Source organism: Phocoena phocoena, chromosome 11 (genome assembly GCF_963924675.1).
Source record: "Phocoena phocoena chromosome 11, mPhoPho1.1, whole genome shotgun sequence".
Taxonomy (NCBI): domain Eukaryota; kingdom Metazoa; phylum Chordata; class Mammalia; order Artiodactyla; family Phocoenidae; genus Phocoena; species Phocoena phocoena.
Window position 1 is genome coordinate 61,947,181 of NC_089229.1, and position 24,709 is coordinate 61,971,889.

At 43.8% G+C, this 24,709-nt stretch overlaps 1 protein-coding gene and 2 pseudogenes across 1 annotated transcript in view; all 3 read left to right on the plus strand.

Annotated features, from left to right (window-relative positions):
• Nucleotides 1-1,422: 1,422 nt before the first annotated feature.
• The window catches only part of BIN2 (bridging integrator 2), a 32,944-nt gene continuing 9,657 nt past the window's right edge, over nucleotides 1,423-24,709 (plus strand). The window contains exons 1-8 of the mRNA XM_065887187.1: nucleotides 1,423-1,544; nucleotides 8,750-8,830; nucleotides 19,428-19,482; nucleotides 19,781-19,875; nucleotides 20,464-20,559; nucleotides 21,833-21,940; nucleotides 22,249-22,334; nucleotides 23,831-23,906. Of these exons, the coding sequence (XP_065743259.1) occupies nucleotides 1,464-1,544; nucleotides 8,750-8,830; nucleotides 19,428-19,482; nucleotides 19,781-19,875; nucleotides 20,464-20,559; nucleotides 21,833-21,940; nucleotides 22,249-22,334; nucleotides 23,831-23,906 (678 nt within the window). The 5' untranslated portion in view covers nucleotides 1,423-1,463. The remainder of the gene's footprint in view (nucleotides 1,545-8,749; nucleotides 8,831-19,427; nucleotides 19,483-19,780; nucleotides 19,876-20,463; nucleotides 20,560-21,832; nucleotides 21,941-22,248; nucleotides 22,335-23,830; nucleotides 23,907-24,709) is intronic.
• LOC136130665 (protein DBF4 homolog A pseudogene) lies at nucleotides 9,619-10,272 on the plus strand (annotated as a pseudogene).
• Nucleotides 10,816-11,345, plus strand: LOC136130666 (protein DBF4 homolog A-like; annotated as a pseudogene).

Here is a 24,709-nt window from a genome sequence, read left to right on the forward strand (position 1 = left end):
AACAGGATGCTGACCATCAAGCCATCAGCCACTGAAGCCACCCCCAGCCCCAACAGTTTACCCTGAGGAGACTCAGGATGAGAAAACACAGGGTACTGGCCCCAGATAGCTGAGGTGCATATCAAAGGAGTGATTTCAGTGAGCCCAGACTCTTGCATCTTCCCACAAATAGAAAAGTGCCAAATTCCTTAACTTGAGATATCTGGTTTTCTTTAATTAACCATAATCTTTTGATGTTCTGACAACCTGGTCTTAGTTGCAAAAACTCCTATATATCCTGGCTCCTCCCTTACCTCTTCCCGGCAGTCTCTCAGAGCTACTTGAGAGGCCGTGTCCCAGGCTTAAGTCCTCGGTTTTGTCCGCCAAATAAAACGTAATTCTCAACTTTTAGATTGTGCTTTTTTTTTTTTTTCCAGTTGACAGAGCCAACCTCCTCTCTGGTAGAGGGTTTCCATCTTTAAAAACTGCACCCTGGAGTAAGAAACTTTACTTGGTGACCCAGTACACATACCCATGTAAGTCAAACCCGTTTTCCCATACAACATTCTTTTTATTTATTTATTTTTGGCTGTGTTGGGTCTTCATTGCTGCGCTCAGGCTTTCTCTAGAGCATTGAGCGGGATCTACTCTTCCTTGCGGTGCATGGGCTTCTCATTGCGGTGCCTTCTCTTGCTGTGGAGCACGGACTTCAGTTGTTGTGGCACATGGGGCTCAGTTGTTGTGGCTCACCAGCTCTAGAGAGCAGGCTCAGTAGTTGTGGCGCACGGGTTTAGTTGCTCCGCAGCATGTGGGATCTTCCCGGTCCAGTGCTCAAACCCGGGCTCGAACTCGTGTACCCTGCTTTGACAGGCGGACTCTCAACCACTGCGCCACCAGAGAAGTCCCTTATACAACCCTCTTGCTGAGTGGAAATCACAGTATTTTCTACCCCCTTGTTTCAGTTATCCCCCCCGACACACACCCCCGCTAATCGGTTACAGCTAATTGGCTCTTGGGGAACACTGAGTCTTGGCGCACGTTTGCAAACTCTTCAACGGGGCTGGTGTTCCTCTATCTCAGGGCCAGAGGGTTTGGAGCGCCGCCTGAGGGCAGGCCCGCCTTTCCCGCCTCCTGGGAACAGGCGCAGGCCCAGCCCCCGCCAGAGCCCCACAGGTGCCCCATTGGCCCCTCCCCGGGCCGCACCCAGGAGCCGGATGGGCTTCGGGGGAGGGCCCCGGGGCGCCACCGGCTGGGCCTCGAGTGGGCCTTGCAAGGGTCTCCGTGAGGGCCAGGCGCCCTGGGCCTCAGGCAGCCTCGGGCAGCCCAGGGTGAGCCCGAGGCGGCGGCGGGGCGGGGTGTGCGTCGCGAGGCCCGCCCGCCCGACCGGATGCGCGGCATGCCGGGAACCTCGCTTCCTCCTCAGGGGCCCAGAGAAAACCACAGGGCTCCGGGCCAGGGCCTGCTGCCCCTGGGGAGCTGGCAGGATGGCTGAGGGCAGGGCAAGCGGCGCTGCCGGCCTCTTCGCCAAGCAGGTGCAGAAGAAGTTCAGCAGGGCCCAGGAGAAGGTAGGCAGCCGGGAGCCGAGGCCGAGACTCAACGGGGCGACCTGGGCGTGCAGGGCGCTCTGGGCCGGGAGGCTGGGCCGCCCTCAGGGGTATCCGATTGACCTCGGGAAACGCGAGCGGGGACTGGGTTTCCATTGAAACAGGCAGATTTGAGAGAAAGCAGAGCCTTGCCCGGTCTTGGGCAGGGATGGGGGAAGCTGGGAGACGGTTCCCACGGCCTCTCTCAGGAACCTTAAACAACGCCCAAGCTGACCCAGAAAAGGGGAAAGAAAGGAACTAACGTTGGTGACTGCTGTGTAGCAAATTTTGGCCTCGCAACCCAGCGAAGGTGGTATTTTTTACAGATGATGAAATTGAAGGTTCAAAGAGGGTCATTTCCCAGAGTCATAAGACAGTACTGACCAGCTGGCCTGCCAGCGAGCATCACCCGTTAGCTGGGACCGGGAGTCCAGGAGGACTAGAGGAATTCTGCCCAATTGCCTCAGTACCTGACCCGGCCTGGCCGCGGGGTGTTGCTTAAGCTGATGTAAGCAGAAGGCCGTCTTCCTGGGCCTCGCTTTGGCGTTGGAGAGTAACCCTGTTCAGGGTGGGGAAAGAGCACTTCTTTTTGCATTGTATCCTCGGTTAGCTGTGGGTGGCCCTGCTCCATCTAGGTAGGCTGTCTGTACGTCCGTCTATAACTTGCCCACCTACGGAGATGGTGTGGACGCTGCTCCACACACTTCAGTGGCATTACTGTTTCTACCCGTTCAGAGTATTTTCTTTGCTTCTAACCTGAACCCCTGCTCTCCACCCACCAACACTCTGGTAGGTGAGATGGTATGGGTAAATGAATAGGCTAGAAGAAGAACCAGAGGGAGAGAGCGATAAGGACCTGGGAGAGAATTTTGGTTTTCTAAGACTTTGTGGTCTTAGAAGCATTTGAATGAACACCATGTGCTTAAGAATTTAAATATTTGTATCATCTTCCAAAAGCGGAGCACTAGCTTGAGTGCTGGGAAGGAGTAAAGGCAGCCAGCTCTCCCAAGTGGGATTATCAACAGAGAATTGATGGAATATAGATGTAGTGCCTATGTTCAAGAGGCTCACAGTGGAAGGGTAGGGGGAATGTGTGTGTTTTTTCCCCCGGTCTCTGTCTGAGGAAGCTGGGGTCATGTGAAAGAGCAGAGGAAAAGGAAAAGATTTTTGTGTGGCTAGACTTTGTTACTTTATCCTAACTTCACCTCGATCATGGTTTCAGTCTCTCCAAAGGCTGTCTAGTTACGAATCTGATAGTGATCAGAGCCTGTGGGAAGGTCTAGTTAGAAGTGGTTTGTGGAGGAAAAGGAGGTACTAGAGAAGAGAAGGCCAGCTACTAGAGAAGAGAAGGCCAGCCACTCTATGGGTTGGAAAAACGAAAAGAAATCGCCGAAGACCAAAAACTCGTGGATGATAGTTACGTTTAAAAGACACAGCAATTGATTTTACCTCACTCTTTCACCTGTCCTCATCTAGCCTATCGACACTACGCCCTTGCTTTAAGATTTCTTTCCTTTTTTAGCATGGGCTCCGAAGCCTCAGGTAAATAACATCCCTGCTCTGAGCTTCAGATTCTGCATCTGTAAAATGAGAATTGATGTTCAGTGATTTGGAAACTCAGTTTGGTGAGGACACCAAAGTGAGAAGGGGAGAGGGCGCCTCAAACCTCAGAATCAAGTATTTCCCAAAAAGAGAACCAGCTGCCCAGGTACACCCTGTTCTTTCTTCCTAGTCTGAACCCTGAGAAAGCAGAGAGAGGAGCAAACTCAAATCTGCCCTGAGGAACTCCCAGGTTGTTGCAGAAAACAGAGAGATACTCTGAACCCAGACTTAGACACAAAGGCAGACATTGAACTTCGAGCTGTACCGCTGGCACCCTAGGGGTAGTGGATATTGCCTGGATAGAATGGGAATGGCCTAGGTTTGGGAGAAAGAGCTCAGCTCAGCCTGCCAGAGTTTTTGAGTCTTGGGAAGTTATTGAAGGCAAGATAAAGAGGGAGAATGTTATCGTCAAAAGAAAGGACTCACTGGGACACTGCAGTTTTACCATAAGCAGTTGACTGTAATCATCTGAGTAATATGTAACAACTCGTGTCACATATCAAGTGCCTGCTATGGACAAAGCACAGGAATATAAGGACATGATATCTCCCTTTATGGAGCCCACATTCTTGTGATATGATCTCACTTCATCTTTTCAACTCTTTAAGCATGCTATTAGTATCCCAACTTTAGAAATGAGGAAATGAGTCTCAAAAGAGATTGGCAAGTGGCAGAATTATCACTGAAACTCAGGTGTCCTGCCTTAGGATCCCAATCGCAGGCTGCTCTCTTTACAAGTTTCCTGAAAAACCACTCTAACATCTGTGTCTCCCCACTTCCTCCTGTGCCTGCCCACTTCCTGCTGATCTCGAAGGAGCAAACCTAGGAGTGAAGGTCTGGTGACTGTTAAACACAATGGAGATGAAGCATTCTTGTTTTATTTTCCAGTTTCTACTCAGACTCAACAGGAGTCTGGCTTTATTGTGTTTTTACAGTATGATACATCTTCACGTTTCAAACTAATACTTTCACCATCTGTTTGTGATTTCTCTGTGGCAGACTTCTCAGATCTCCCCCAAGAAAGGGCATTCATTGTTTACCACTCCTTTGTTGGTCTTTTCATCTGTTGACTTTTACTCAGCTTGTATCCCAGAGGGTTCAATCAGCAATATTTACAGAGAAACTCCTTTGTCTGAGATACTGGGCTGGACCCCGGAGGGAATTTAGAGATAAGCAAGAGGCATTCTTGCCTGCTAGAAGCTTACAGTCTAGTTGGGGGTTCTTTTGTTGTTGTTTGTTTGTTTGTTTAAAGTAAAATAAGTGACCTGAGAGATCTGCTTGTCCGTGGGAAATTCAGAGGACAGAAGAATTGAGAATAGAGGGAGGTTTTGTAGTGAAGGCTGAATTTGAGATAGGAATTATGGCTGATGAGTAGTTCCTCAGGCAAGTGGTGAGAGAGCAGTCCAGCTGAAGAATGCCAGCGTGAGCAAGGCGTGGAATCTGGAAATCCTTTTAGGCGGAATAGGGAAAAATGCAGCTGAGCTGGAGCTCAGGGAGTGGTGGGAGGAAAGGCTGGAAAATATATTAGGGCCATATTAAGGAGAGCCTACTTTAGAATATATCTTGAAAATAAGGGTTTTTTACATAACTGCCAGTATCATCACATCTAAGAAAAAATTTTCTAACAAAATTCCATAATGTCTAATATCCAACCCCTCTTCAAATTACTCCAATTGACAGAATTAACTAAAATATAAAACATGTCTGCAGTGATTTTTTTTTTTAAGCTTTATACTTCCACCCCAACCTACACAAAAATTAAAATAGGTCAATGAACACTGGAATATTCTTCACCTGTTTCACCAAGTGTTAACATTTTGCCACATTTACTTTCTCTCTTGTCCCTGCTCTTTCTCTTTAAATAATCTGTATTCTAACTTCTCATCTGCTAGGCCAGGCAAACTGGGGTGAAATTCTCAGTGCAGGACTTTAAGGATTGGCATTATATGAGCTTTCATTAGTAAATAATCCAAAGGTAGAATTATTAATTCTTTCAACAAACATCTGTAGAGCATCCCTACATCCTCCTTCCTCAAGGAACTCTAGTTGAGGAGGAACATCTACAACATAGTGTAGGTGCCCTGACACATGGCCCTCTTGCTTAAGACAACAGATACTTTGGGCCCAGGGCATTGGCTTATGTTTTCAGGGTGATCATACTCATCTTTTCAGTTTCAGAGTTGAAGGTGGGAGTGTTCCCTCAACACACACACTCCCACACCCTCCAAGCCTTTTTGCCTTGAGCCTTCTGGGGTTTGGGGATATTGGTCTGCTCCAGGGTGTGCCACATTGACTCTAGACTGAATTGACACCTCTCTCTTTTCAGCACCCCTCCCCGCCCCCCCAGCAGGAGAACCAAGCCCCAGTCAAAGGAAGGGAGGGGTGGCAGGAAGGAAGTGAGAGCTGCCATTACCACTAAACAAGGTGGTGTTGCAACTTTCTGGTAGAGGACAGTGTTTGGTTGGGGGCAGAGGGTGGAGCCTGGGAAGATGAGCGACTCTGCACACCCAGGGCTGGCTGTCAAGTGAGGTGGAGTAGAGAGACACAGACAAACACATATGGCTAAACTGAAAAGGAAATAAAGACAGGTATTTACAGGGAAGGGAGTGGAACTAGACACAATGGTAATATTTGTATTAAGTACTTACCATAGGGCAGCACTGTGAAAGCAATTTATGTGTATAATATCATTTAATTCTCCCAACAACTCCAGGAGATATTATTATCTTAGTGGGGGAAAGGGAGTTCTGTAAACTGAGGCTCTAGAGTTGAAGTGATTTGCCCAAAGGCTTATAGCCAGTAAGTGGAAAAGCCAAGATAGGGGCATATATCTGTCTCACTCCAGCAACCTTGAGCTTAACCACCATAGAGAGAGCTCCAGAAATGAGAGATGTTAGCCCCAGGATTAAGAATGGAGACACCTTAGTCAGAGTCTACATAGAGCCGGTCTCACACCCAAGACCTGGGCGCTCTTTCATAAGATTCAGAGTCCTTCGCAATGAGACTCCAATCTCCCTTTCTAGTTTCCTTACCCATCACTCCCCATAACACACCCTAAACCAGTCATGCTGAACCATCTCATGAAACTGCCATGAATTTGCATACTCCTGTGACTTTGCTGATGTTGTCTTTGCCTGAAATCCTCTTTCTATCCTCACCCTTTTTACTTTATTTCAGTCTAGCAAAATCTTTTCTTTTTTTAATATTTGGTTGCACCGGCTCTTAGTTGCAGCAGACGGTCTCCTTGGTTGCGGCTTGCTTGCTCCTTAGTTGCAGTCTGCAGGCCCCTTAGTTGTGGCATGCAAACTCTTAGTTGCAGCATGCATGTGGGATCTAGTTCCCTAAACAGGGATCGAACCCTGGCCCCCTGCATTGGGAGCGCAGAGTCTTATCCACTGCGCCACCGGGTAAGTCCCTAGTAAAATCTTAATTCAAGGCCCAGTCCATTGGTTCCCTCCTGTATCAGTCTCACTCTTCTTCCTGTTGTAAGTATTAAGTATCTATTTGCTGGATACTGAGAAATACAGATAAGGCAAGTGCCCAATCCTCAAGGAGCTCACAGTTTAGAAGGAGACATAGATAAATGCAAATAATAAAATAGTAATAGGGGAATTCTCTGGTGGTCCAGTGGTTAGAACTCAGCGCTTTCACTGCTGGGGCCCGAGTTCAGTCCCTGGTTGGGGAACTAAAATACACCGCAAGCAGGGCAACATGGCCAAAAGAAACAAAAAAACAAAAACAAAAACCAGTAACAAAAGTGTACACAGGTACAGAAGTTGTAACTGCTTAGGAGGGAGCCATTTAGCTTGATTAATGGGATAAAGTAGATGTGATTAAGTGTCACAAAGGATATAGAGTATGAATCAGGTCTTTTTAGATAGTTGGCTGACGATAAGGTGAGGAAGAGCATTCTGGAAAGAGGGCATTGGGTTATGGGTTTATTTAATATAATACTCTCCCCCATGCCGAAAACCACTGTAAATAACAGCATCTACAGCAAGCAGCAGTTTGGCTTATTAGAAAACTAAAGAAGTGTGAGAGAGAGAGACCGGTAGGAAGAAGGAATGCTGAGAGCTGAGGCTCAATGAAGGGTCAGATCATTGAGACCCATATGTATGCTAGAGTTAGAACTATAACTTGTAGATACTTTTTTTTGGCTGCGTTGAGTCTTCGTTGCTACGCATGGGCTTTCCCTAGTTGCGGCGAGCGGGGGCTACTCTTCATCGCAGCGTGCAGGATTCTCATTGCGGTGGCTTCTCTTGTTGCGGAGCACGGGCTCTAGGGCGTGCGGGCTTTAGTTGCTCTGCGACATGCGGGATCTTCCCAGACCAGGGATCAAACCCGTGTCCCCTGCGTTGGCAGGTGGATTCTTTTTTTTTTTTTTTTTGTGGTACGCAGGCCTCTCACTGTTGTGGCCTCTCCCATTGCGGAGCACAGGCTCCGGACGCGCAGGCTCAGCGGCCATGGCTCACGGGCCCAGCCGCTCCACAGCACGTGGGATCTTCCCGGACCGGGGCACGAACCCGGGTCCCCTGCATCGGCAGGCGGACTCTCAACCACTGCGCCACCAGGGAAGCCCGGCAGGTGGATTCTTAACCCCTGTGCCACCAGGGAAGTCCCATATTGGGCATTTAATAAAAATCTGTTGAGCAGATGAATGGAGAATCATCAGAAGGTTTTAAGCAGCAGCATGATAGACCAGGCCAGGTGGAAAACAGTGAAGGCCTGGAGTAAAGCTATGGCAGTGAGACTGGAAATCATGGGATGGTTTCCAGATGGTGAGGGATTCCATGAAGGAAGTGAGAGAAGTAGTTGAGGGCAACTCCTGATTCTGACTTGGGTCTGGGGGATGGTGGTGCCTCCTTCCAAAATGGGGTTACAGATACAAGAGTCAGGGTCTTCCTTGTTATAAGTGAGTGTCCCCTATGATAGCAGGAGCTGTGCCTTTCTCATTTCCATGTCCTTTGCATCAGCACTCAGATAAGTATGATGGTTGGCTCTCCCGGTCCCAGGGGAGAGGAGATCAATATGGACAGCCCTCACTTCTAGCTGAGTTTCAAATGCATTATATCAGGGCTTCTCAAAGTTTTCCACAAGGGCCTTCAGAAGAAGAGAGTCTCCTGCTCGCCTCTCTGACCTCATCTATCTAAAGGAATCTGCTGCTATGGCTGGAAGAGGGTCTCTCAAGTAAAAAAATATCTTCAAGGCTCATGTTTTATCTTTAAAAACCATGCACATTTTACATTCTTCTAATTAATTCTTATTTTAATATAATACTTTCCCCCATGCCGAAAACCACTGTAAATAACAATTTCATTCCAGGAACATATACCTTATTTATTCTGGTCTTTATATATACCCCCTTGTACACTGCTTCATATCCCCAGGAGTACCCCAATTTGAGAAGAACCATAAAGCATGATTGATTTTTCAGCAACATGCTATATTTCTAATTCTGTTGGGCTGATGTGAGTACATCCCTTAAGTTGCATCTGAGACTCTGAGAGAAGCCAGGGTCAAATGAGGCCAACAGTTAAGAGAGACTTGAGTATAACAGTGTGGACCTCTCTGATTTATATCCCCAGGTACTGCAGAAGTTGGGGAAAACTGTGGAAACCAAAGATGAACGGTTTGAACAAAATGCCAATAACTTCTACCAACAACAGGTAATCTGGAGGGTGGGAAAGGGAAGCTTGGAGGAAGAAAGAAGATATGAGGGCCGAGTGGCAGAACAGCAGGTTCTGCAAATCAGCAAGCATCCCTAGTAACCCATCCTCCCCCAGGAGTAAGGGCCACAGGGTGATCTGCTGCTTGTCCTTCTCCTGGGGACCACAGAAAATTACCTTTCCTGTTCCTGTTCACTCTGGGTTTAGGGGGACAGACGAGTGTTCTTCTTTTCTCTTGGTGGTTCCCCCAGGGTACAGTGACATCACCAGGTCCTTAGACAAAATCAAAACAAGTCCCTGGAACCTTAGTTTCTGGCTTACTGTCTTCCCTAGGCTGTTTCTCTCCCACCCTAAGGGTCTTCTCATCTCAGTGGCCCCATGTTTTGTTGCCTCTTTGTCCACCACATCTACCTCACCAAAGCCATTTATTCTAAAACAATACCTCCATCTTTTACCTGTCATTCTCACCCAAACCTCCTGTTCTCACTGTTCCTTCTGCCTTCACTGGATGTTATGGGTAATTTTATGTAGAAAACTTACTTTAAAAAGTGGATAACAGGTCACTGCAGCCAACTCTGAAAATTCTATAGTACACATGCAATTGGAACAAGAAAAAATATATAATTCATGTATAGTAACATTAAAAAAAAAAGAAGTGGACAACAGTTGGTGGCCTGCAAAAGGGGAGAGGCAGCTGGCCAGTCAGCGGGCCTTGGAGAGCCGTGTTTCCAGAACTGCTGGACGTGACACCCTCTCCAGACCCAGCATGTGAATGCCAGGTGTCTGCCATGAACTACAGAGCCATGAGGATCTACAGCAAAGGACATTTCCAGGGTGGAGTTCATGTCAAAAATGAAAAAAATAGCCGTCTTTAAACTCTGAAAACTGATAACAAACCAGGAAAATCCAAAAGTAAGCCACTTTGGGGAAAAGTATTTTACATTGACTTACCTTCTGTCACTGTATCTGAAAAACTGCCAAAGGACATTAAGGATCTGGGACGGCGAGTTGAAGAATTTCTCAGTAAAGATATCAGTTATCTTATTTCAAATAAAAAGGACAAATTTCTCGTGTACCAAGCCCTGAATTTGTGTATAGTGCAGAAACCACTTCACCTTATTCTAGCCATGATGGAAGTTCATTTGAGTCTCCAGATTCAGTGTGTTTGATCAGAGGAAAATTAGTGGTCGAAAAAGCTAGAAATGACCGTGATTTTTTTCCTTCAAATAGTATATTATCAAATGCCTTGTCATGGGGAGTAAAAATTCTTCATATTGATGACATTAGACGCTATATTGAATAAAAGAAAGTATTTACTCAAGAAATCAAGCACTTCTGTAAGCGATGTGGGGAAAAGAATAGGTATTGGCCCACAAAAAGCAAGAACAAGTAGACTCAAAAAGCCTTTTGTAAAGGTAGAAGATATGAGCCACATATTCTAAGTGAGCAGCACAGAAACTTTGCACAGAGTAATCACTATCAAATTGTTGATGGTATTGTATCTAAGTTAGTTTTGATTTTGTGGAATATGAAAGGGACATGCCTAGAAGAATAAAATACAGTATTAGATCCATTTCTCCTATTACTGCAACTGTCCTGAAAAAGCCTGAATATAAAGAAAAGCTAGAATCGCAACATACATCTCAGACTTCAGGGAAAATAACGTACAAGTGATTGAGCAGAGTTTCCTGTATAAAGAAACCCAGGAACCTGAACAAAATGTGTTTATTTCAGAACATATTCCCTACTTTTCCAGTGAATTGAGAGGGCTTGATGAGAAAACATCTAATAAATGTTCCATTTTAAATCCAGCCGAAAATGACATAAAAGAAAATTTTACACATCTACCTCCACATAAAAATGAGCAGGAATGCATTCCTGGCATTTCTGAACAGAAATTAATTATACATGAAAATGACTTAGAAGTAAGGGTATATCACTATCCATGTAGGCCACAGACATGTATATACGTTTCTAATTTCAATATGGATAAGAGTGCATCTCAACCAAAACGAAAAGTCAGATGCTTTGCATTTTCCAGCACAGGATCTGAAGGAAAAGGACCTTCATTCAGTATTTGGTCATGATTCTAGTCTGTTAGCAATAAACAGTTTACAGGAACATCTAACAATTCAGGGAAAGACTCCATTCCAGAGTCCTCCTAGGAATCCAGTGAATGTGACATCAAGAATACAGGTAGTTTACCTTCTGGTAAAATCCACTGGAGAGTGAAAATATTATAAGGAAGAAAAAAAAATCTGGAACCAAATGTGGAGTTTGATAAGAAGAGAACTGAACTTCTTACTACACAAGAAGAAAACAATCTGTAGTTCACCACTACAATCTCTACTGAATTTATTTCAGACTAGTGAAGTCAGAATTTTTAGATTTCACAAGCTATGCTGAAAACAGTGGTATATGTGATATTTTAGATACTTGGGAAGAGGGAAATTCAAATAATCTGTTGTCAATGTTTTTCTCTTCCCTTTCAACCTGTATATTTACTGGCTTTTGACTTAAATAGCTTTCAGAAGTGATGAAGATCATATTGAAATTTTTAAAATTTGTATAAAAATTCTTACTTTTTTTTTGCCAAGTTTGTTTATAGAACCAAATGTAAATATTAACAATAAAGGTGATGTTTGCATTTTTCTGCAGAATTCATTACCTGTTACAGAAAAATTATAGAATAAACTTGTGGCTCATTTTTTAAAAAGGGGGGAAAAGAAGTGGATTACAGAGGTTTAGGGTATTGACTTTCCATCTCTGTGTGCCAGGCATCACATTTATCTCATTTAATTCTGACATGAGTCCTGGAAATTAGATCCCCTCTTTATAATAGAAGGGAGTTAGTTATTAACTTAAATGAATATCCAGTTGCAATGCAATTCTGACACTAAATACCCAGAATTAGTTCAAATTTCACAGGTTGAGGGCATAGTCCGCCACTAGACTACCTCACTTCAGACACCATCTGTAAACCTCCAAAGTTCCCAGGCCACCTGCACTTTTGACAAACTGGCTACAAATTTGGGGGTTCCTACCGACCACTCATCTTCTGTAATTCACTAGAATGACTCATAGAACTCAGCAAAGTGCTCTACTTAATTACAGTTTTATTATAAAGGGTACAAATCAGGACCAGCCAAATGAAGAGACACACAGGGGGAGGTCTGGGAGGATCCCAAACATGAAGCTTCTGTGTTCTCAAGACACGTCACCTTCCCAGCATGTTGATGTAGGATTACCAACCAGGGAAGCTCACCTAAACTTCAGGTGTCTAGAGTTTTTATTGTGATTTCATTACATAGTGAATCATTCATAGGCCGTGTGATTGAACTTAATCTCTAACTTCCCTCCTTTCTGGAGGTCATACTGATATCACCTGTATGAAAGCCCCAACCCTCTAATCACTTGGTTCACCTTTCCCACCTGACCAGCCACCATTCCTGAGTCATTTGTTTAGCATGGACACAGGTATGATCTGAGAGGCCCACCATGAATAACAAAATGCCAAGGATTTATAAGTGACTTCTCAGAAACCAGGGCCAAAGACCAGTCAAATTCTTTATGGTATGATATAAGAATTATATGGAAAATAATTCTTTAAAATTATATTAGGGACTTCCCTGGTGGTGCAGCGGTTAAGAATCCACCTGCTGATATGGGGGACATGGGTTCAAGCCCTGGTCCGGGAAGATCCCACATGCTGCGGAGCAACTAAGCCCATGTGCCACAACCACCGAGGTTGCTTTCTAGAGCCCGCGAGCCACAACTACTGAGCCCGTGTGCCACAGCAACTGAGCCCGCATGCTGCAACTGCTGAAGCCTGTGCGCCTAGGGTCCATGTTTTGCAATAAGAGAAGACACTGCATTGAGAAGCCCGCGCATGCAACAAAGAGTAGCCCCTGCTCGCCGCAACTAGAGAAAGCCCATGTGCAGCAATGAAGACCCAATGCAGCCAAAAAATAAATTTATTTTTAAAAAATTATATTAAAAGGATATTAGCTATAATCTAATTCAGTAGTTGACTGTATCAGGATCATTTGAGAAATAATGCAACATCTCTGGTAGTAGGGCTTGGGAATCTATATTTTAAACTTGTTTTAATGGAAGATTTCAAGTATATACTAAGATAGAAAAACCTGTATAATGAATCCACAGGTACCCATTACCCAACTTCAATAATTTATCAACTCTTGGGAATCTTGTTTCATCTATGTCTTTACCCACTTTCCCCATCCTTGATCATTATGAAGCAGATTCTAGATATCATTTTATCTATAAAAATTTCATTATCAGTTTCTACAGATAAGGACTTAAACTATAACCACAAAATCATTATCACACCTAAAAATATTTTTCTATAAAACATTTAATCATTACAACAAATCAGAAGGTATTTCAAGAGGGAATTCCCTCGTGATCTAGTGGTTAGGACGCTGTGCTCTCATAGCCCAGGGCCTGGGTTCAGTCCCTGGTTGGGGAACTAAAATCCCACAAGCCGCATGGCCAAAAAAAAAAAAAAGTATATCAAGAAAAAAGTGAATTAAAAATAATGATTTCACACCTCCCATGCTACAACTACTGTTGTTTTTTTATGCTTACAATTACTTTGCTATGTATGTGTATGATCTCTAAATATATCTACAACAAATAAATAGGTTTACAAGTGAGACTGTTCCATTCTTATGGTTTTGTAACTTGACTTTTTTTGTGTGTGGTACGCGGGCCTCTCACTGTTGTGGCCTCTCCCATTGTGGAGCACAGGCTCTGCGGCCATGGCTCACGGGCCCAGCCGCTCCACGGCATGTGGGATTTTCCCGGACCGGGGCACGAACCTGTGTCCCCTGCATCAGCAGGCGGACTCTAAACCACTGCGCCACCAGGGAAGGCCTGTAACTTGACTTTTTCACTTAATTTAATACAAATATATTTTCAGATATTTCAGATTAAATATCCAGCTAAAACATACATTTTAGTAATATCTTAAAAATCAGCAATAATTTTTTAATATCATAAAATATTCAGTGTTCACACTCCTCTAATTGTGTCATTTTTTAAACAATTTGTTTAAATCAGCAATTTGTTGCCATGTTTAATAAATCTCTTAATCTGTAGGTTTCTAATCTCTCCTTTTTGCAGTTTATTTATTGATGTTACTAGGCTGTTTTCCTGCAGTTTCCTGCAGTCTCTAAATTTTGCTGATTGCATCTCTATGGTATTGTTTAACATGTTACTCTGTCTCGTATTTTCTGTAAATTAATAGTTAGATTTAGAGGCTTGATGAGATTCAGATTTTTGTTTTTGTTTGTTTTGGAGGCAAGAATACTTGTTATCATAGGTATTATAGTCTTCCATCTGGAGGCACATAATATCTGGTCATCTCCTTTTTTGTGTGGTATTAACCATAGGTGATCATTAACTAGAGAATCTGTGTTTTACATTAAGCTTTCTATGTTTATTATGTAGCAGCTAGTCTGAGAACAGCATTTGGCAACAACCACTGATCTAGTCTAACTCCATCAAAGGGAAATAGGATCTGATTGAGAGGGAAGTAATATAATCAAGATAATATACCGTAAGAGCTGCAGAACTAGGATTCTAACTTAAACCCTGTGCTTTTTCTCCTCTACCTCACAAGGAGGCCACCCTGGGCCTCTTCACAACTCCAGTTACTGTTCTACTTCCAACTCCAGGATAGGAATCAGTAAGTTGACACCTGCTTTGAAAGGTTTCTGACTCTTGGCCCATTCTGTCCCTCAGTCCTTTCTCTACCTTATAGGATAGACCTACAATGGCAGATGTGTGGGTAGAAAGGGTAGGAGATGAAGGAAGGGCCATCAAGAAGAGGGGGCTTCCCTGGTGGCGCAGTGGTTGGGAGTCTGCCTGCCGATGCAGGGGACGTGGGTTCGTGCCCCGGTCCGGGAGGATCCCACGTGCCGCGGAGCGACTGGGCCTGTGAGCCGTGGCCGCTGGGCCTGCACGTCCGGAGCCTGTGCTCCGCGGCGGGAGAGGCCACAGCAGTGGGAGGCCCGCGTACCACAAAAAAAAGAATCCGCCTGCCAATGCAGGGGACATGGGTTCAAGCCCTGGTCCGGGAAGATCCCTCATGCCGTGGAGCCACTAAGCCTGTGCTCCACAGCTACTGAGCCTGCGCTCTAGATCCCACAGGCCACAACTACTGAGCCTGTGTGCCGCAACTACTGGAGCCCACGCCCCTCAACAAGAGAAGCCACCGCAATGAGAAGCCCGTGCTCGCCGCAACTGGAGAAAAGCCCGTGCACAGCAGCAAAGACCCAACACAGCCAAAAATAAAAATTAAAAAAAAAAACAAGAAGAAGAATAAGAGGATCAGGTGGGACAACCCCCTCAGAATTCCCTATGTGAGCCTACCAACTAAACACCACTTGAGCAGGGAAATAATTTGAGAAATGAAATGGAGTTAGGCTAGGAATAAGGAAAAACTTTTCTCCTGAGAGAATGATACACATAGTAACTGGTGTTTGAACATGCTTGGGAAGTTTATTTAACAAACATTTTATAAGTACCTGCTGTATGCCAGGCACTGTGCTAGATGCTGGGACTTCAACTTGAATAAGACAACATGCCTGTTCTCAAGGCTCTCACAGTTTAAGGAGAAAGACAGCGAAAAAAGTCAGGTCTGAAGCTGGACCTAGGTGTCTAAGATGAACGAGAGGAAAAAGGACAAAGTCAAGGAAATTGAAGAATTCCAGAAGTTGGACCAGTTGGTCATGTGCCCTACCTTTCACCTGCAACCAGTTTGTAGGTAAACTTTTTTTTTTTTCAACTTATTTATTTTTGGCTGCAGTGGGTCTTCCTTTCTGTGCACGGGTTTTCTCTAGTTGTGGCGAGTGGGGGCTACTCTTCATTGCGGTGTGCGGGCTTCTCACTGCGGTGGCTTCTCTTGTTGTGGAGCTCTAGGTGCGTGGGCTCTAGGTGCGTGGGCTTCAGTAGTTGTGGCACACGGGTTCAGTAGTTGTGGCTTGCGGGCTCTCGAGCACAGGCTCAGTAGTTGTGGCGCACGGGCTTAGTTGCTCCGCGGCATGTGGGATCTTCCTGGATCAGGGATCGAACCCATGTCCCCTGCATTGGCAGGCGGATTCTTAACCACTGTGCCACCAGGTAGCACCTGTAGGTAAACTTTTTATTAATAAATAAATAACACTTCCAAACATCCCAGTCAGATTTCAAGGCCTTGACACTTGCCTAGGTTCTTAATCAGATTTCCATAAGTAATTTTTCTTTGAGGGCTCTGCTTGCTTCCCCCTTTCCCTTTCCTCAAAACACATATTGGGTTGATTTTTCCATAACATCTTATGGAAAAACCCGAGCAAACTTTTTGGCCAAGCCAATGGGAAAGAATTATTTTCGTAAAGCAACACTTTAATCTCTTATTTCTGGTAGTGACAGCTGCTTCCAGTTCATTGCCTTTAAAATCACATCTAACAATCGAGCTTCATCTTTCCCTTCTGGACCTCTATTAGATCAAGAACTGTCAGCACTTGCTCAGGGTTGGTCATGCTCTTATTTTGCTGAGTGTTTGGGATTCTGAGTCCATTTTTCTCTAGCAAGTTGGGAACCCCAGGATAGGCACTTCTTCTCCATCCTCAGAACCCCAGTCTCTTAGGAGGTAGCTCTGCTACCTGAGTGCTTAGGACACACTTCCAGAGTGAGTGATTCATTAACTGAGGGCTGGGACTTTGTATCAATATAAGGGATGGGAAGGACTAACACAGACTCCTTATGATACTGCCAAGAATTTTGCAAGGACTTAGAGAGCAGAAGTGATAAAATCGTAACATTTAGAGCTAGTCTTACTTGGTATTTACAGATGAGGGAATTAAAGCCAGAAAAGTGGAATCACTTGCTAGTTGGTAGTAGAAACAAGTTTTTGACTCCCAGACCAGTGGAAAGCTAAGACTGTGAGAGTCACATCTGTCAGGAGAGAAGAAAGATGCTGGGATTATTCAGCCTGGAGACATTTCAGGTCAAAGGAATAAAATGACACAGGTGCTATCCCACCACCCCACCCTCTACTACCACTACCACCACCATCTCCCTCTCCCTCTCTCTCTCTCTCTCTCTCTCTCTCTCTCTCTCCTCTCTCTCTCCTCTCTCTCTCCTCTCTCTCTCTCTCCTCTCAAAGGAAACAGCAGGAGCAGAAAAGAAGAACTTTGACCAAAAGACTTGATTCTAAAACACGGACTGTGGTATAAATAGTACCCTTAGTTTTGAACAGTGTACATACAACCTGTACCACCATACATGGTAGCCTTGATCACTGATCTGATTTTTCAGGCCATATAATATCTAGTGGGATAAAAAAAATTAAGAATTTCATTTGTAGAAATTATGCAAGATTGGGCTTCCCTGGTGGCGCAGTGGTTGAGAGTCCGCCTGCTGATGCAGGGGACACGGGTTCGTGCCCCGGCCCGGGAAGATCCCACATGCTGCAGAGCAGCTGGGCCCGTGCGCTGAGCCTGCGCGTCCGGAGCCTGTGCTCCGCAACAGGAGAGGAGAGGCCACAACAGTGAGAGGCCCGCGTACCGCAAAAAAAAAAAAAAAAAAAAAAAGAAATTATGCAAGATCGATTAACAGCTTTTGTTATTCAAACAAGTATTTTGGAGACCAAATCTTCATGGTGAAGTAAAAAGTTGGATCCATGTTGTTTTCTTTCAAGAAAGAAATTAAAATCCTTGTTAACTTTTATAATCCCCAAAACTCTTTCAAACCATGGTTGTCACATTTTCAAAACTCTCAAAGTTATACCTACCTACCATATCCATGTTTAAAAGCTGTTATGTACATTTAACATGTTAGACTGTTTAAACTTTTTTTTCTGTGAATGAAAAGCAAAGAGGAAGTGAGACATCTTTCCTGGTGAATGCTGAGTGTTTCTGAATTTTGTTAACTGACTGAATCTGTCTCTATCATGCTGTTGAAAGCACTTTCTCAAGGTCACCAGTGACCTCCAGTTACCAAGTTCAGTGATTTACTGATTCTTCATGCATTCTAACCTCTCTGAAGTATCTGGTCCTTCTTCAGTCATCAGAGGATGCTGTCTTGTTCCTCATTTGCTATAACACACCTTATGATCCCAGTTCTTCTCCTACCCCTTTGACAGCGCCTTAGATTCCCTTGAGACTGTGTCTTCGTGTCCCTTAAGCCCTGGCATTCAGCCTCTTGAAAAGGACTTTTTTTTTTTTTGAAAAGGACTTTTAACCTGAGGTATGGTCAAGAGTTTGGACTGGCTCAGAGGTGAGCTCTGGAGGCAAGAAGATGGATAAAATAATTAATCCAGTTTCCTTTGTTTACTTGACCAAGTAGACCTGGGTTTTCGGCTGCTAAAATTAAATAATAATGATTTTTCCCTCAAAGAATTGCACAGATTAAAAAATTAAGTTATTAGATAGAATTTTCTGAATTTTCAGCTTTTCTCTCATAAATTTTTTATACTTTTGGTATGCTCAATAGCCTACCTATAATGAGCATAAGCAAATAAAACAAGTGAACAAGTTCACGAGTATTCTTATCATGTACTGCAAAATGGATCTTGGCTCAAATCATCTGAACTGGTGTGAGGATCACTGTCCTAGTCCGTAGGCCTGGCCCTGTACGATACCCTTGATGTGGGCTGCACCTTTCAGTCCAGTCTCACGCTCCTGTAGTCAAGCTCCAATGTCAACAGCCTGGCCTCAAAATTCCTTCTCACCCAACTGGAAACTAGAGTTCACATAGAGGAGAGAGACCAGAATGGGAATGGGCTTTAGACAACACCGTGAGGAACAATTGAGGAAGCCTCTGAAAAAGAGGACTCGGTGCAAGCCACGTGAAAGACATCTTCAAACCTGTGTGCAAGAGAAATTAGCCTGCTCCAGATACAGAAGGCCAACCTAAGACCAGTGGGCAGAAGTTCTAATAGAGCTGTTAAAAAATGAAGTGCAAACTGATAGAACATTGTAGATCAGGTATACTCCAATAAAAGTTAATTAAAAAACCTATACATTGGTCAAAATCTTCCTAGAGATGACACAATTTAGTTTCATGATGGTGAACCTAAATTTTCCTAAGACCTGCCTATAATTAGGCCTGATAAAGAGTGTTATTGATTAAAACATATAAAACAGGAAAAATAAAAAAATGAAGTGCATGGGAGAAGAGGAATGGCCTGTGTGAGGCTGCAGAGAAGAAGAGGGCCTGGTGTCTATAGAAAATGGTGGCAGTTTTTCTTCCCAGAGAGGAAGGTGTACATCAGAGGATCATGTATATAGTGTCACATAGGACTCAAGTTCCAACAGAGGAACTATGGGTTCTAGTTCACTGGAAGGGAGAACAAACAGAGGAAAGAAGACATGCCAGTGCAATGGGAGCAATTTCCCAACTTAAAATTTGCCCCAAGAGAGATAACCAACAACTTCTTGGTAAAGAAAGTAGAGGCTAATATATAACAATTGCAAATGTTTGAAGAAATTCCAGGATTGCTTTCTGCTTTTAACCTACTTTTCAGCTTTGACTTCTGGAGCATCTTTCCAAATATATCTCTTTAGTCATCAGAGGCATTGATCCCTTTCAGGCAGAAGGCCACAAGCTATACAAGGACCTGAAGAACTTCCTCAGTGCAGTCAAAGGTGGGTATCAGGGAGCACAGGGGGATCCAGAGGGCGTTTATGCAGCTACTAAGAGGTCTGGGGGATGGGAAAGAAACAACAACCGTACTCAGGCTTTTCGTCACTTACCTGTGGCTGACTCCTGGATCTTTGTGGGCCGAGGAAGAGTAACTTTTCCTATCCCAGCCCCATCCAGCTTGTCTGACTGATAACCCAAACCTTCTGAGTTTGTCCTTTTGGAGTGGAGCCACTGACTTGTCTGTCACCCATATGCTTATACCAAACTACTTGATGGTAGGACTGAGTTCCCTCCTTTCAGTGATGCATGAAAGTTCAAAGAGAGTGTCAGAAACCCTGCAGGAGATCTACAGCAGCAAGTGGGATGGTCATGAGGAGCTGAAGGCCATCGTAGCGGTAAGAGTATTCTGGGCTTTACAGCTCTTCAACACTCACTCTACCCTCATCTCAACCTCACCCCAGCTTCTCTGTCCAAGCAAATAGGAAAACGAAGAGCCAGTTCACACTGTTCATTTGTATGGCTGTGATTACAGGTGGTAGGAAAAAGCTGCAACAGGAAAATAGTAAATGAAGTTAAAAACAAGTTTTCTGTAATCTGTGGATTCCTGTTTTTTACCCTCTTCCTCTCTTTAAAAACTTAGGAAGTTTTACCCACACAAAACCAATGGGTTGTTTTTGAAAACGAATTTCATGCAGTTATTTGCTCCCAAACTTCCCTATCCTTCAAGCTCTAGAGTCCAAGACTCTCGACCATCGGTTCCTGTTCTTAATCCCTTGAATGCATGTCCAGTCTCTTACACGGCAGTTCCTTGGGGAAGGGCTGTTTCTTCATCTGACTCTTCCCCAGAATCCAAAATGATATTCTAAAAATATCAGTGCTCCAAAAAGGAAGTTTGTTGCAGGAAGAATTTGGGTATTTCCCTGGAATGCAGTTGCTGTTGAGAAGTGGAGCCCTCACCTCTCCCCTCTGCCTCTATCCCACAGAATAATGATCTCCTTTGGGAAGACTATGAAGAGAAACTAGCTGACCAGGCTTTGAGGACTATGGAAAACTATGTAGCCCAATTCAGCGAGATTAAGGTAATTGATTTACAGAATCAAAGATGGGTTATGGGTGGCCCATATAAGTTAGAAAACATGTTGGGTTAAAAGTATAAGCAGAGTTAGAGCCCATGGTTAGGAATGAAGTTGGATAGGTTAGGAAAAAGATTGAAAGTTGAGGGTTAGACAAGAGGTTAGGGAGGAGGGTTAGAGGTAGTGTGAAGGTTACATTTAGACTTAGATTTCAGTGAACTAGATTTGGGCTGGCTTTGAATTAGATCCAGGTCAGGGCATCCCATTTTGTTGTGAGAAACAGTTGGTGGGACTATAGACGTTTATTGTAGAGAAGAGGGAACTTGGAGGAGTTATAATAATTATCTTCAAATACTTGAAAGTCTATTAGATAAAAGAGGAATTCAACCTGTTCTAAACTGTTCCAGAAAGTAGAATTAGAATTCATTCAACTCATATTTATTAAACGTCTACTCTGTTGGGCACTGTGCTGGTTTTGGATTAACATAGGAAGAAATTAAAGGAAGCCTCACTTAAATTTCTCATAGCTAAAGCTTTCCAAAAAAGAAATGAAATATACTGTGAGATAGTGAGTTCTCTATTCTCTGTTCAGGAAGAAGTCGAACTACTTCTTATCTTGGATATCGTAGAGAAGCTTTGTGTATTGAATAGGAAGTTGGATTAGATAATCACCAAGATCCTTTCAAATTCTGTGGTTGAGAGAACAAGACAAAGCCATTAACATTGTTTGCCTCTCCCTGGTATAATTTGTAGTTGGGATGAGATTGAGTAAACTTCTCTCAGTGCTCATGATAATTTACTATTTGTATTATGCTTTAGGCTTTTCAAAGCCCTTTATATTCAGCATTTGATCTTTAAGATAACACTATAGGGCAGATGAGGCCACTGAGGCTCCAGAAGAGGTGTGCCTTGCCCTAGGTGACAAGGCTAATAAATGGCAGCATTGGGAGTAAAACCCAAAACTCCTGACTTTCAATTTAGTAGGATTCTCAAGGCCATTTCTTCCGGATGCTGAACCAGTTTCTAGTGGGTTCACAGGATATATTAAAATTCAGTGCAGGCTTCCAGGTGCTCTGGAGAATTGCCCTCTACTCTCTCTCCCCCTGAGAATTCCCATTCTTTCCAGATAATGAGGGAGATCCCTTTGGCACAAAACCCTGTTAGAGAGTAAAATTTGATACTAGGACAGGAATCTGGCTTCTCTGTTTGATACTCTGTTACCCACATCCTGGCCACCGAAAAGTGAGTATCAAGGCCCTCTCTCTTGACTCTGGGTTAGGAAAGAATTGCCAAACGGGGCCGGAAACTCGTGGACTATGACAGTGCCCGACACCACCTGGAGGCAGTACAGAATGCCAAGAAGAAAGATGAGGCCAAGACTGCCAAGGTAAAGAAGAGCCTGGTAAAAACTCCCTGCCCTCCCTCTCCCCATGATGGTGGCAAGTGGCTGGGCCAAGCTGGGTTTAGGAAACGATAAATTCAGCCTCCGGTGTCCTGAAGGAAATCCTGTCCCCTCTGACACTGATGCTCTAAGGATGGGCAGAGACTTGAGGCTGGGGAGGACATAGGTCTGGGGAAGGGGAGGCATGGTTCCAAGTAAGCCCCGTCCCTGAAAGCATGCAGAGAATAAGGGAAGCAGCCTCTAGCTTTGGGTTCAGGAATGAGGGGAATTGTCCTGTCTCTTTTACCACCTAGGCAGAGGAAGAGTTCAACAAAGCCCAGGTTGTATTTGAAGATCTGAACCAGGAACTACTAGAGGAGCTGCCTGTTCTTTATAATAGGTAATGGTTGAGATTCAGGAAAGGGCTGGGCCCTCGGGCCAGTGGAGTCCCAGGCCACCTGGCAGCCCAAACATGTCCTCATGAAAAGAGCCCTGGTCCAAGAGTGGGATGTAGCCTCAGCCCTGCTCGTAACTTGCTGTGTGATATTAGGCAAGCCACCTTTCTCTCTCGACCCTGGTTTCTTTGTCTGCAATACAGAGATAACCATCCCTGCCCTACCAGCTTTTCCGGGTTTAAAGATAAGATGCTTCTTGGATAGGAGAGATCTTGGCAAGTAAAATGCTGTCATCATGCATACTAGGAGTATCTGGTTTTCTGCTCGAGTGTGTATTGTTTTAAACAAGTTTGGTTAGTGAACATCCAGATTCATGTAGAAGATACACCATGGCATGAGTATTTCCATTAATGAAGATGTCTCTGCTTCACAGTAGGTAAAAATGTTTTAGATGTAAATTTTCCACATTGGAAGAGGAATCTGAACAGAAGCTCTATTTGTATCCTATTTCCTTTTCATTGTACAAGATATGCTTTAAGGGACTTCCTGGTGGCGCAGTGGTTAAGAATCCGCCTGCCGATGGAGGGTACACGGGTTCAAGCCCTGGTCCAGGAAGATCCCACATGCCGTGGAGCAACTAAGCCCGTGTGCCACAACTACTGAGCCTGCGCTCTAGAGCCTGCGAGCCACAGCTACTGAGCCCGTGTGCCACAACTGCTGAAGCCCACGTGCCCTACAGCCTGTGCTCCACAACAAGAGAAACCACCGCAGTGAGAAGCCCGCGCACCGCAAAGAAGAGTAGCTCCTGCTCGCCGCAACTAGAGAAAGCCCACGCACAGCAACGAGGACCCAACGCAGCCAAAAAAAAAAAAAAAGAAAGAAAAAAGATATGCTTTAAAGCAATTGTAGTCAGAGTATTTTATATTGTCATTTTATATTAGTCTATGAATGAGGGAGCCTTTTTAATGACTACATGTATTCTAAAACATTAATTATGTGATTCCTAATTTAAACAGGATTGAAATTTAATAGTTTCTTTAAATGTAAACTTCCCCAATTTATTTACGGTAGAATTCCATTAATGTACATACAGCTTCATAGAAGTCCAAGTATTGTATACTGAGAAAGAATACTTACTATAATAATTATAATTGTATGGCCTTATATTTATACGGCACTTTAAAAATTCTTCAAAGCACTCTCATATCTACTTCAGAACCTAAAGAGCCTGAATCAGATAACTTCTTTCATAGAGATCTGTTGTACTTTGGTGTCAGCCCAGGCTGGTCATGTCTCCTCTGGCCTTCCCACTCCTGAGAGTCAGTTGTACCCCTGGCCTGGCTCTGATGGATCCAGATCCTAGAACGTCCTGAGCCTAGGCTGTGGGGTGCTTTTCTGTGCGGAGCCGGCGGTGGCTTTGGCTTACGCTCCTACCTTGTACTTCAAAGACTTCCTTTACCAACACTTACCTTTACGTGTTTGTTGTTTTGCCTCTTGATAGTCGTATTGGCTGTTATGTGACCATCTTCCAAAACATTTCCAACTTGAGAGACGTCTTCTACAGGGAAATGAGCAAGGTGAGAAACATCCGGCCAATTTAGACATCTAGGAGGGTTTTTCTAATAAATATGAAGGTCGCTCTAATTTACATAACCTCATTAGATATCCATATGGGCATCACAAATTTTTACTTCTTTCTCATGATGAAATAATAGCACTTGATGGACTGTGTTGAACATATTAAAGCACATCTTTAACTTAAAAAGGATGAATTATATATTTTAAATGTGAATTATATCTCAATAAAGATGTTAAAAAATACATAGTATAAAAAGCTGAAAGGTCCTATAAGGAGAAATTGATAAATCTTCATAGGAGATTTTAGCAAAGGGAAACCAAATTACTGACAACCTAACAGAGTGAGGTAAGAGCTAGAAACCTAAATGATCAATAATTACATGGGAAAACCCCCACAAATATAAATAACAAAAAACGCAGAATGAAGTGGTGATAGTGGACGTTCTTGTCTTGTTTCCAGTTTCAGGGGAAATTTTTCAGTGTTTCATTTCTAGGTATGATGTTTGCTTTAGGATGTTTGTAAATACCCTTCATAAGTTAACAGAAATTCTTCCCTATTTCTAGTGTACTGAGTTTTTGTTTGTTTTGAATACACTGAAGAAAATGAAAAAAAAAAACCCCACGTGTTTATATAATGTCAGAGGGCCCTCTCCATCTCCATTAACAACTGAATAATGGTGTCCAAATGGGCTTTAGATGCATAAAAGAGATTAGACTTATGGAAGGAACAGCTGAAGTGGGGAACCAAGTTAAATCTCCATCTTCTGTTGCTGGGGAGCAGAGAGGGCAGTGTTTAGGCACA